General features: G+C 40.2%; 3 protein-coding genes across 3 annotated transcripts; all 3 read right to left on the minus strand.

Moving 5' to 3' along the window:
* Window positions 1-122: 122 nt before the first annotated feature.
* On the minus strand, window positions 123-3,865 carry LOC5505270 (thioredoxin domain-containing protein 15). Its single transcript, XM_001626072.3, has 4 exons — window positions 3,704-3,865; window positions 3,161-3,635; window positions 2,184-2,311; window positions 123-1,273 (listed from the first exon to the last, which is right to left on the minus strand). The coding sequence occupies exons 1-4, from the start codon at window positions 3,783-3,785 to the stop codon at window positions 1,047-1,049; spliced, it is 912 nt and encodes a 303-aa protein (XP_001626122.1). The 5' UTR covers window positions 3,786-3,865; the 3' UTR covers window positions 123-1,046.
* A 395-nt stretch (window positions 3,866-4,260) lies between these two features.
* On the minus strand, window positions 4,261-8,354 carry LOC116613077. The gene is made up of 5 exons (XM_032373685.2): window positions 8,252-8,354; window positions 6,958-7,294; window positions 6,012-6,131; window positions 5,263-5,524; window positions 4,261-4,811 (listed from the first exon to the last, which is right to left on the minus strand). The coding sequence occupies exons 2-5, from the start codon at window positions 7,262-7,264 to the stop codon at window positions 4,535-4,537; spliced, it is 966 nt and encodes a 321-aa protein (XP_032229576.1). The 5' UTR covers window positions 7,265-7,294; window positions 8,252-8,354; the 3' UTR covers window positions 4,261-4,534.
* A 192-nt stretch (window positions 8,355-8,546) lies between these two features.
* LOC116613078 (uncharacterized skeletal organic matrix protein 7) lies at window positions 8,547-10,775 on the minus strand. The gene is made up of 2 exons (XM_032373686.2): window positions 10,519-10,775; window positions 8,547-9,318 (listed from the first exon to the last, which is right to left on the minus strand). Exons 1-2 carry the CDS (start codon window positions 10,611-10,613, stop codon window positions 9,039-9,041), a joined length of 375 nt encoding a protein of 124 aa, XP_032229577.1. The 5' UTR covers window positions 10,614-10,775; the 3' UTR covers window positions 8,547-9,038.
* Between the last annotated feature and the right edge of the window lie 1,840 nt (window positions 10,776-12,615).

The raw sequence follows: 12,615 nt of genomic DNA on the forward strand, positions 1-12,615 counted from the left end.
CGCCAGAAAATGAGAGTTCCAACTTTGATTTGGACCTTAATAACCATAAAACCTTAATAACCATAAAAACCATCTCTACCATTTAAGGGTGACCTGAGACAGCTAAGTAACATACACAGACCTGTAGGTTATCTTTTACTTCACATGCAAAACTACTCCCACAATGTTTAATATGGAAATATTTTTCCTAGAGATTTCAGATAGTAGTGGATTGCCTCCCATGTTGCCTATTTTACACTGACACTAAAGATGGTGCTATTCTTGTGTGCATTTTGGTATCTTGGGTACCAGAGGCTCTAGCTTCACTTATTTAATGTGACTCCGGTCTTGGCAAGAGGAGCTCAAGAGCAATGTGACAGTAAATGAGTGAAGCCTCTCATACCCAAGGTAACGTTTTGGTAGACAGGTATATGAATTGAGTGGCTATAATAACAAGTTTAAAACAAGTGATTGTTCTTTGTTATTATTCTGTACCTTTTGTGTATAGTATATCAGACTTCGGACTTTAAATATAAGCAATTGAGGTACATTGTATGCAAATAAAACGGCAATGTTTTGAGGAAATGACAGCTTTTTGTTTGGCCAAGGGGGAGGACAGTGGGCTTGCTCCTGCATAACCCTACAGAAGCCATGCGGCTATCGTACAACTTTTGTGACAGTATTGTGGCAAAAAAGTTTGTAAGTGAAGTTGCACGTTTTTGTACCAGCAAACCAACTTTTGCTGCAGCAAATTTTTTGTTACAAATTGAAAAAGTTTGCTGCAGAGTAGAGGATGGTTCTCCTTTTTGCAACGAAACTTGGAGATGTAGCCCATATTACAACATCAACCCAACTTGTCTCGCAGCAAAAAGACGTCAAGCATACGCAAGCAGTTGCAATAAGGTTTGTGATTGGTTGAACAAAAGTCACACGGTGTCACCGAGGAAAAGGATGGTCAGCAAGAAATAGTCTATCCTTTGCTGCGACAAAAGTTGGTTTGCCGGTAATAAAACGTGCAGCATCGCATTCAAACTTTTTTTGCCAAATGCTGCTTAATAGTCATATTATCAGTCTGTCTTTGGCTTTATCCACTGACTCATTCTCACCCAATCAGCATTCAATCTTAGCCACATCTGCAAGCTATAGTTTGACTGGCTGAATACAAAAAGTCCATAAAACAGTAGGAATAGGGATGATATGGCCAGATAATAGTTAGGTTCCTTGATAGTGATACTGCTGACTGGACCGTCATAGTCTTCTGTACTGACCTCTATGGAAGAGTTGCCTTCAAGACCTGTAAACAAATAACATGAAGCAAATATTTTGATCAAATACTATATATAAGCTAAACATAAACGTAAAGCTATGAGATAATACACCAGACAAAGGGAAAAAATCAGAAACAAGAATTGTTTCAGACAGGTTCATGATTTTAGGATATGAACTAAGGCAAATCAATTGATAATATGATATGGCCAAAATTTTGTAAATTTAAATTTTAACCAGAATACTGTTAACTAAATCATTGTATATCATTTACATCAGTTCTCACAGATTTAATGTACAAAATAAGATCAGTGAAGTAATAAACAGATAATAAGGGAATAAAATATTTCAACATCCCAATTCATGTGTTCGCTGTTAGAAGAATGCTTTACTCCTTGTAGAAATAATATTCTTTATTCTTCTTGTAGAAGAGTATACTGTATTCTTTTTTCCATGTCAAATTATATATTTTGGAGAAGAGACGTGGTAATGTAAAATGTAACAAATATTGTTCTACATTAACTACAATTTCCAAGGGAAAAAAGGAACATTATAAAAGTTGAAGTTTTTGATTGATCTTATCATAAATTTCCAGATTTCATTAAAGATGTAAAGCTGTGATCATGAACAACAGACTTTCCTGTAGGTTTTTTCAATAAGTTCCTCATTGATCATGGATAGAGGTATGTTTGAGTCATCATTCTAAAATATAGGCACTTGCTAAATGTGCTAGTGGTACAATGTCTGTGAGTGCAAGTTTTTTTGTTCTTGATTACCTCATTAAAAGCGTGAGTCTCGATTACAGAGTATGGAGTATTTAATTACCGCTTAACAGTTGCCAGTGGAGGTTATGATACTTGGTAACGGTGATGTATGTACCTTTAAAGGTTTTTTTTTCAGTAAAGTTCTCGTGGTTATAATAGAGTTATGTACTGTACCTGTATGGTTTTTCACAAAAGTCCTCAGGTCGTGGAGAGTCTGTGAGTGGTTGAACTTCAGCACAGGTTTGCCAGCATGGAAAATAAGAATTGTTGGCGTAGCAACAACACCAAGTCTTGCATTCATACTGGCAACAAACGGTATAAGTTTAGCAAAATTCAGTAAGCTCCAACCCTGAAAGTTTACATCATGAGTATTTTATTTTGAGCAAGAGCAAAAGCATCAAGCATTGTTTGTGTTTTTGTTGTTGAGGGGGGGAGGAGGGTGCAGGTAGGATGGGGATTATGTCATACATCCCTAGAAAATTTTCAGTTATGAAGAAGAACCAAATCCCTATTACACACCCCCAGTGGGGGGAACAGGGAATAAACATGATGGCATGATGGGGATGGGGGGGGGGAACACAAAGACAGCCAAAGCTTCATACTAAAAATACATCCATAGAAGATGAAGTCTGGTATTGAATGACTGACAACTGGAAACAAGCATGCAAAAAAAAGGGTTGTGCAGTCTTCTTTATATTTTACCTTTATGTTAAACAGTGTCTGGCTAGTGGCTACATACCTGTCAACCTCCGAAAATCTCAAGGTTGAATTTTTTTGGGGGGAGGGGTGGGGTATATTTATTTTTGGGGGGGAGGGATGGGTAAACCTTGCAGGCGTTTGCCGTATAGAAAGCTTTTGCGAACAAATCCACTTATAGATCTCACAAGGGTGTTAGATAAATTGCGCTGCGCAAGGGAATTATTATTTTAAATATTTTAATAGAAAATAGGCAAAATGACCATTTTCTATAGAATAATTTTTCGGAAGCGCTAAAAAAGCTAAAAAGCGGGAGATTTTGTGCTCAACACGGGAGAGCGGGAGAAGAGGTCCAAAATCTTGAGACTCCCTCCTAATGCGGGAGAGTTGACAGGTATGTGGCTGGATCATGCTGATAACCTAGTACTCATGTGGGAGTTTATCAATGATCTCACCTGTTGTGCTGGTATGCATCTAACGCAAGGACAGGGGTGTTATTATATGCCCGGCCAAACGCATTAAACATTGGCGCTAACTTAGCCGAAAATACACAAAACCGTGTATAAAACAACACGACAGCACAACCATCGGTGGTATTTCCTGTAGAGTTTACCCACTGAAGCAGCGAAGATTCATTCACGATAATAACGCGGTTAGAAAACTCTTCTGGCATAGTTCGCCCCGCGCACAACCATTTTGGCGGAGGGACCTCTGTTGTTGAAGTCTGATTTGAGTCTGTTTGGTTGACTGCTATTGATTCGGTAGCGTTGACTCCCAGCTCATTTGTAATAGTCCTATTTTCATCAACTGTTTCATATAGAGATTGCGCTATATTCGATTTTTCTGTTGTTGCACTCGCAGCTTCGATATCTGAAGAAATTTCTCCAAGAGGAATCTCATTTTCAGGCGATTCAGATACACTTTCAGAACCTAAAACCACACAATATAAGTCTCCAACCCATTATGAAACACTAGATTAAACGTATATTTTCTATTACCTGGAGTTTTGTCTGTATCTTGTGAATGAATGACACCGAAACAAATAAACACAACAAAAAACACCTTTCGTATGTCCGCCATCTTGAAAAGTATTCACCCCCGGTTGCGCATCCTCATTGTGGGCGACTGCTGATGAAAAGTTTCAAGGTAACGCGGGCTCGCAAGGAATGAATCTTTGAACAACGCTGAGAGAGATAGCAGCTGGCATGAATTGTGAGCTAAAAAATCGGACGATCATCTTAGTCTGCCCGCCCCCGCCTAGGGTGAAGGTTATTGTCAATTGATTGCCCGATAAATATTTTTAAAAGGAAATCAAGCTCAGGGAAGTACCCAGGCTGAGGGGAAATTGGTAAGGGGAGCCCTCATTGATATGGAAAAAAAATATTAGATAATATCCTTTATAAGAAATGACCCACTTGCGGCAAGATGAAAGGGATGGGGGTGCACTGGAGTTTGAGTAATTTAGTACGGGCAGTACAAATTATCAAGTTATAAATATATAGAAAAGTACTTGAACCGATTACTTTGATCGATCTTACTAGTAAATTTTAACTAATTTTAATTAGTAAATTTTAATTTAAATTTTAACTGTACGAACAATCTACATAAATCAACATAAATATACAAATCACAACATAAATACAAATCATTAACATGCTTTGTTCTGTTTGTATTTTCTTTTTGTCTGGTTTAGGCTGCATTTTGTTTTCCTAGTTATTTTTATCGTATATGTTTTTTTTTCCTTTCGTTCATTCCCTCCCCCCTCGGCCCCCGTCCTTTAGATCTCTTGAATGTGATAGCACTTTGTGGATCTACGAAATAAACGTTTTCTATTCCAGTCTAACGTCCTTGAACTGCACTATGGTAAAATAGCCAATGGCGGCACCAAAGCCAATCTGTCGTTTTAGCGGGAAATAAGGCTTGAATGATTTTGCGAAAGCGCCATTCACCATGAGCGTGACAGAGGATTGTGTGACGCTAAGCGTGACGGTAAACCACATGTTTATAGGAGGAGGGCCTAGCAGACAGTTGGCTTTACCCTCGTCTCTTTTGAAGTCGCCACCCAGAGTGTAAGCGGGCTGGACGCACGTGTCACTATAAGCCATCCTATAATAGAAACAGGGAATAAAAATAGCTGTCATTTTGAATGTCTATTTCATCAACGCAAGGCGCGAACCCAACCCCAACCCCCCCCCCCCCCCCCCACCACCACCACCACCACCACCACCCTCCCTTGGCGGGTCATTTCAAATGCTATGCTTTTCCCATGTAATGCCTATGACTGGGCACTCCCTTCTCCTCTACCCCCTTCCCCCCTCTGCCAATCCTGGGAACGCCCTGACATAATCATTTCGATAGCTTTTACTATTTGAACTTTTGTAATTTATCTTTTGTAATTTTTGTAAGTTAGAGTGCTTTAAAATTGAAGTTTATTGCTTTATTTTTCAGGTCTTTGATTTTATGGAAAAAAAACTTTGGCAGCATGGATGGTTACAAAGTTGATTCCTGGCAAGACCTCACGAGAAGTAAGTTGTATACTTATTTTTTGTTCATCTACCTGAAATACAGCATGTCAAAGTTGTCTTCGTCCTGCACGTTAAACATCATCGAAGGAAACATCATGTTAGATGAGTCTGCCCGCCATGTGCGCATGGCAAGAGTGACCCGATACTGCTGACCGATGCCGCCGCTATCGAGCTTGGGAAAGACGCGACAGAATACGCTGCTGGAAGAAGTTAGAAATGCGGAGACTTGAAGACTGCTGGAATCGGTCTTGTACGATTGGCAGTATTTCGCTGTCAGTTGAATGCTCGACAAGTCTGCAATGGAAGATTAACTCAAACAACACTTGATGCGTTTTTTTTTGTTATTTGATATCTTACAAAGGCATGAATGATTCGCGCATCATTTGGTACAAGACCAACGACCCCTTCACCCATTTCCTAAACTTGTATCCAGTATGAAAAGCAAGCACACGATTGGGTGTAATCGGGTTGCTAAGATGGACTAAAGGGGTACTTACTTTTTATACTAAATGATCGCTAAATCAGACCTTTTGTCAACTGACCATTATCTCTTAGATATCACGTCCTTGCCTGCTAGTCGGTGCCCGATTTTCTTTCGAATGGTGTGGATCGTCCGAATACTTCGGACACACTACGACGGGCTATGGTCTGGCGAAGGGAGAGGAACTTGGCACAATAAAGGTGACACCGCTACGTCATATCATCCACTCGTGTTCGTTCTCTAAAATGTCATTGTATAGTGAACCCCTCCGCCTTCCCGCCCCCTTGTCTCTCAACTCACCAATCAGCTCACAGCGTTGTCCTTTGAAAGATGGTGGACATGCGCAAGACACAGGGCTCCCGTCTTTACAAGTACCTCCGTTGAAACACAGGCTGCCTGCACGTATGTCTTGTACGTAAGCTGTGAATAAATGTTAGAAAGGGCCCCTATAATACCGAGCAGATCCAAATGTTTGGGAACCGAAGTACTGTTGCTCTAGCCAGTTCAAGGAATCCTATCTATCGGCCTAATCTACCATAGTGGCAGTATGCTAAGCATGCCGCATACGTTGTAATCGTCAAAATCGTGCTAAACTCTAGACTGCTTGCTGCTTCTCCTTTGGCAAATGTCAGAAATGATAGGAGGAAAATAAAAAGTGTTGCGCGTGCGGTTGCCATCGGTTTGTTTACGCATAAGTAAACAACCTGCTCGCCACCGGATGGGGGAGGAGGGGGGTCGCTCTCTTTCGGCGGTGCCTTTCCTGGTGCGTGGTAAACCGATGGTCGTGGTGATCTACACAAAAACGGACGTATTTTTCTCTTGTTTTTATCGACGTTCGCCAAAGGAGGAGCTATGAGCAGCTTTGACTCCAGGAGAGAGGTTGCTTAGCAACTCCATAGCAACGCCGTATCGGAGAGGGGGGAGGGAGGAAAAAGCCCATCCTACACGATTTGGTCCAAACGGCCCTATCTTATTTTGGACGGCGTTTGTTTTTAATGTGTTTTTTTTTTCTGGTCCCCATAATTGTTTTGGATCTAAACGGGTAAAGCCTAGCAGCCTAGTTCCTGGGGCTCCGTTGAGGATGCCTGTGGTTTTCTGTGAGGCAAGAGGGTCAGGGGAGAGTAAATGAAGAGGGTTTTGTATAACGTCACATCATCAACCACAGGGAGCCCAAAACACCACAGCAAACCCGAAAACAACACCAGTGACTAGAAAAAAAACCCTTTTCGTTTAACTATATACTCACGTCTGTAAATATTCTCAAAGTAGACTGTGTTCAAGTTTTGATTAAAGTCACGTGGACTCACGTCCTTCGTACTGTTGTTCAGTTCGCAAACTAGGCTGTCCTTGTGGAAATTGATGCTATAGCATTTGTCACGTGACTTGCAGCGCTCAAAGCAGAAATGCATGTGCTCTACAGGGAATGAGTCCAGGAGGTGACCGTTCAGCTGATGACGGTCGATAGACGTGGCGTAGCATTCACCAGAGGCGGAAACCATAATATGATGTATCGATATGCAGATAACAAGTTCAAGCGCTAAAGCCATTGACATCTTGCAGTGTCTGTTATTTGCTCAGATGATCTGTTTTTGATGAGCAAAAAGTAAGAGAGAGTAAGGTGAGGCTAATTCGATAGTGGTCTGTGTTGTTTATACTGGGGTGATTACTTCATATTCAGAGCTCTATTTCAGATAAATGAGTGCACATTTGAAGCATATGTAAGAAATAGTTTCAAGGTTTCAAGGTTTTCAAGGTTACATTGCCGGGGGGGGGGGGGGGGGGGGGGTACGGCTACAGACGCTTATTTGAGCATGAATAAGTTACCAAGTCTAACGATAAGTATGACAGTTACAAAGTTGACAATTATTACGGATAGAGATAAGTTCACTTGATCTCTTTGTAAAACCTCGCACGGTACCATCTACCTAATTATGCAGTTTCGTTTAGATAAACAATTATTGACGTTTTTGTATTTATTTTTTGGGAGAAAAGCATATATTTATTGTTAAACTAAAGTCTACACTTGAATAAAGACAGATCCGGATCTTTTGCACTCATTGTCAAATCTGTCTTGCGCAAAAAAAGTTCGGATTTGACAGCTTTATATCTACAAAATAAATGCTTCACAGACTCGGTGTGACACATCAGTTCGTAAAGCAGACAAAGCGATGCAACTTATTTTGTTTTTTATTGTTTTTTTCTTATGGTCAAAAACAGCAAGTTCCATACATTATTTGAGATAAAAATGTTTTTTAGTATTTTTCAAACGTACAAATTGAAAATCAAAAATACATACAAATAATTCCTTTCAATTGCATGCAATTCCCAAAGCTAGCAATCTTAATTAATTTGATTGATCGCTTGGTATTATGCTCTAAGTCTTTATAAGTTTTTTTCTTTACTAACGATCGCATTTCGTATAAAGAAATGCTATAATCTTCTTTAATTGTCTTTGTTTTGAACAAAAAAAAAAAGAAACTTATCATGCTAGTTTTCAACTTTTATATTACGTATCCCGTACTAAAAATCGTATAACTTACAGTTTTCAGCCCTGGTTAATTCCCGATTTTGTTGTCGTCTCTTTGCTGATCCCTTTTTATGTCTTTGTCAAACATGGTTGCCCATTGTAAATCACACTCTAGGAAAAGCCAAGAGCTCTTTCAAAACAAATAATATTTTGGATTATGTACACATTTTGAGGATTTATTTTGAGAGATGTTGCTGCTCATTAAAGTGGTTGTAATGGCTAGTAAAACAAAACATAACATTTCTTTCAGATCATTTCCACGGAGATTGATTAGCGAGAAACACACAAAAAACACGCATTTTGACCATATCACTTTTTATTGATTACACGCGTTTGCTTTAATACATCATAGAATAATAATTGTAGCATAGTAAGCCAACAACAAGCTAATTCACACCCCTGCACACCTAATATTTTATGTGATTTTTATTTCAAATTTGTTTAGCTAGGGGTACGTCCTGCATGGGCCTCGTGCCCGTTTACGCATGGCCACATTGGGCATCTATTTTGTGTATTATTTATTTTGTATATTCTTATCCAAATAAAGATATTAAAAAAATCAATGGAACTTGGATTTTACGATAACGTCGCTTTTACGATGATTTTACCTGACATATAGGGACACGTGACATATAGGGACGTTTATCAGTATGGTCATTTAAACAATGACAAAGAAGCGGCTGATCGATGTTCTTTAAGTACCTTGCTCTATGTTTTACACAGTCAAGACAACTCTAGATTCTTGATAGAAGATAAAATCTTCCTGAGGTTTAGCGGGTAATTTGCTTTGACGGTAAATCTTAGTAAAGTTTTACATTTTTAAATTGCAAGTGGTTATTAAAGTCGGCTGGGACTCCGAACCCGATCCGACGTTTGAGCGGGAAATGCGGTTTGAATGTTTTGGCGAACACGCCATTCATCGTGAGCGTGACCGAGGACTGCGTGACGTTAAGCGTGACGCTAAACCACTCGCCATTAGGAGGAGTGCCAGCGAGGCAGTCTGAGGCACTAAAATCTTTCCTTGCGTTTCCACCGCCCCAAACATACGCAGGCTGCACGCAACGGTCTGGATCATTGGATCTATAAAGTGATCAAGCTATTAGCTAGCATATTTAGAATCTGAAGCAGTTGTATCAAGAAAAGAGAGGAATGGAAAGACAGGAATTGGGATTTTTGCAGTATAAATTGATTCGTGGTTAGAAATATAATAATTGGGATGCCTGTGGTTTTACACCAAAGAGAGGCTCAAACGGGCATATCATGTTTTGGCGGAATGCTTTGGAGTATTAAATTTAATTTTACGAAATGTTACTGTCTTGTGTATTTTGTTGTTTACTTGCTTTTGGCGGGAAGAAACAGGCACACCCGTTTAAAAGCAGTCTCTCTTTGGTACCAAACCACAGGCCTCCAAAGTTGGATCTTGGAATAGATTTCAATTTTGTTCTATTCATGGTTGTTTATTCGCAACCCGGCTCTTTTTATACTTATCTGAGAGCAAAAAGGGACGAACCATTAGAAAAGCGAAGGGGGGGGGGGGGGGAGGGGGGGAGGAGGAGGAGGTTTCAGTCGTGCATGTTTTTTTTCTTGTCTCCAAGACGTGCATGGAGTTTTTTTTATCGTTGAAAGCATTTTTTTTGTCTGGTTTGGGCTGCATGCATTTTTTCCCATGCTTTTCATAGTGAATGATTTTTCTTTTTTCCTTACCCACCTCCTTTCAATTTTCTAATGGTCCCCTACCATTAGCTATGCCTTTGGCTCGACCAATTTTAGCATATCAGTCATAATCTTGTTTTAAAAACTGTCGTTTTTCTAGCTCGCTCGGTCTTTTCCTTATTAGGCATTACATAACATATTTGGGAGTCCGCTTCAACCATTTTTTTTCGCTTTTTTATCGTTCTAGAGCTTTGTAAGTCGATGATTTCCACGTGAACTTGCAGGAATTCGTGTTTTCTACGATTTTGCTGGCAGCCATCTTGGAAATGGAGCCTAGTCCCTAACGTTTTAGAATATCACAGGTCTCCCGCACGCACGCCCCAGGCCCTTTTAGACCATTTAGAAAAACGACAGCCATTGATTGATTGACGGAAACCCAACATTCTTTAGCTTGGGATTGACATTAATGTGACTACGCCCCGATTTGCTATTTCTTAGGGTTAAAATTTGTATTCTCGACGACATACGTGATTTTGCTTTAGGGGAAGCACTACACCCCTCCCCCTGGTGGTCGTTCACTCCTTACCCCCCTCCCCCCCCCCACCCCCCAGCACCACAGTTCCGTACCTTAGGTAGACCATGTCGAAGTTATCATCGTCTATCACGTTAAACATCACCGACGGGTACAAGTAGTTGGATCCGTCAACACGCCACAGGCGCATGTCAACTGAAACCCGATACGGCTGACTGATAAGATCGTTGGCGGTCTTAGTAAGAAGAGAGAAGATACAGAAGTTCTTGACGCCTGTAGCCGAATAGACATAGCCCAGACCTGTGGTTACGCTGCTTTGGCTGCATTGATGAACTTTGTGGGGTGTGGTGTCGAGATCTTAAAACAATGAACGTGCGAAATTATTTCTTGGAACTCCATATAACCAATACAAAGGAACTCCTTGGGACTTGAATAGCAATATGCATTTGCGGATCTAGGGGGGGGGGGGATCTAGAGGGCCGATGCCACCTCCTCCCTCCCCCGAATGCATATATCAATCAATGGCTGTCGTTTTTCTAAATGGTCGAGAGGAGCCTGGGGCGAGCGAGTGGGAGACCTGTGATATTCTAAAACGTTAGGGACTAGGCTCCATTTCCAAGATGGTTGCCAGCAACTAATTCCTGCAAGTTTCGTGGAAATTCTCGACTTAACAAAGTTCTAGAGCGATAAAAAAAGCGAAAAAATGATTGAAGCGGACTCCCAAATATGGTATGTAATGCCTAATAAGAAACGACCGAGCGGGAAAGAAAAACGACAAGATTGACTGATAGTGAAGACGTTTGAACTTAGCCTCGGCCCTTTTTATATAAAACATACGTACACCTATTTCAAATAAGGTTGCACTCGAGAACCCATGTGTCGTAACCCGCGGTGGTTCATGGGTAGAAAGCCTGTACAGGACCCGAAACGATCCCAGGACCCGAAATGATCCCCAAAAGTACCCCAACTGATCCCGGTACCCGAAACGATACCGAGGAGTCCCCGAAATCAAACCCACGGAATTGCGGTAATGGACAATAGGAAAGCAGAAGAAAGCACTTCCAATTCTTGAAGCATAATTAAGGGTTGACAGCGAATCTATTTCTAAATAAAAATTACTTAAAAAAACTTAAATTCCAATACATAATTTTTACTATTTACTATATTTTGCTATTTACTATATTTATTTTTATTACATTGCCCCGGCGGTAAACCCATAAACAGAGTCCAAAACAAATACACAACTTTTAATTGCTACTGAAAGGAGTACAACATAAACATAGCACAGCCAAAGCACAGCCTTGCTCAGAACAACCAAATTTTTGACCTTCGAAACATTTGCAGTTCCAGCACATGACTCTGACACTATAAATCTCGTTTCCGGTAAACATCATCCCTAAAAATCTATATTCATTTGACAACCAAACGTGTTTTTCACCACGAAATCCATGTTCACACGAGCGAATATTTACCGACAGCCGGTTTGGCCGAGAAGATGGAATGACAAAAGCACACTGAGTAATGCACTCGAACAACCCTTTTACTACCGTTGCAAAATATTAATTAAGAGATGTGGCTTTTGTTAAAAGCAATATGTGAGTTTTAAATTTCCTTATGTAGTAGTGCGTATACCACTGCATCTATCTCTTTATGATAGGTTTTTCATTCACAAACAAACATTTTCCTACGGAAAAGCAGAGGCATGTCTAATCTGTGGAGACTTTCTTTTATGGCTTGTTATGTATAAATGATTTATTCACGCCTGGTTCTTCAAATTACCATCACGGGAATTTTTATTTGACCCCATTTGCTGACTCAACCAAGCTGTCGAAAGTTGTATTTCCCACGCAGTCGTATATAAAAATCTTAATACTATGGTTTTAGTTAATTGAAATTTCTGGATAGTAACAAAAATGACGCTAAAATGTTTCATATGTTTTTAAAACTGAAAGCCAATCCTTCCACATTCCTTTTGTTTGTCCATTACTGCAATTCCTTAGGGTTCATTTCGCGGACTCCTGGGGATCGTTTTGGGTCCCGGGATCAGTTGGGGTACTTTTGGGGATCGTTTCGGGTCCTGGGATCATTTCGGGTCCTGTACAAGCCACGTGAATATTCATAAGAATTTAAACAGCAATTCAACAGCTTTTGAAACCTGGATTTGTATTTTCACTTATTTTCTTATTTACTTG

This window comes from Nematostella vectensis, chromosome 11 (assembly GCF_932526225.1).
Source record: "Nematostella vectensis chromosome 11, jaNemVect1.1, whole genome shotgun sequence".
Lineage (NCBI taxonomy): Eukaryota > Metazoa > Cnidaria > Anthozoa > Actiniaria > Edwardsiidae > Nematostella > Nematostella vectensis.

Coding starts and splice junctions, on each gene's coding strand:
- LOC116613077 (XM_032373685.2), bottom strand. CDS start 7,264: ATGTCAATGGCTTTAGCGCTTGAACTTGTTATCTGCATATCGATACAT. Junction 6,132..6,957: donor CTTTGAGAATATTTACAGAC/GTGAGTATATAG, acceptor ATTTATTCACAG/CTTACGTACAAGACATACGT. Junction 4,812..5,262: donor TTTGACATGCTGTATTTCAG/GTAGATGAACAA, acceptor TTTCTATTATAG/GATGGCTTATAGTGACACGT.
- LOC116613078 (XM_032373686.2), bottom strand. CDS start 10,613: ATGCGCCTGTGGCGTGTTGACGGATCCAACTACTTGTACCCGTCGGTG. Junction 9,319..10,518: donor TTCGACATGGTCTACCTAAG/GTACGGAACTGT, acceptor ATCACTTTATAG/ATCCAATGATCCAGACCGTT.
- LOC5505270 (XM_001626072.3), bottom strand. CDS start 3,785: ATGGCGGACATACGAAAGGTGTTTTTTGTTGTGTTTATTTGTTTCGGT. Junction 3,636..3,703: donor AGATACAGACAAAACTCCAG/GTAATAGAAAAT, acceptor GTGTGGTTTTAG/GTTCTGAAAGTGTATCTGAA. Junction 2,312..3,160: donor GATGCATACCAGCACAACAG/GTGAGATCATTG, acceptor GTTTGTTGCCAG/TATGAATGCAAGACTTGGTG.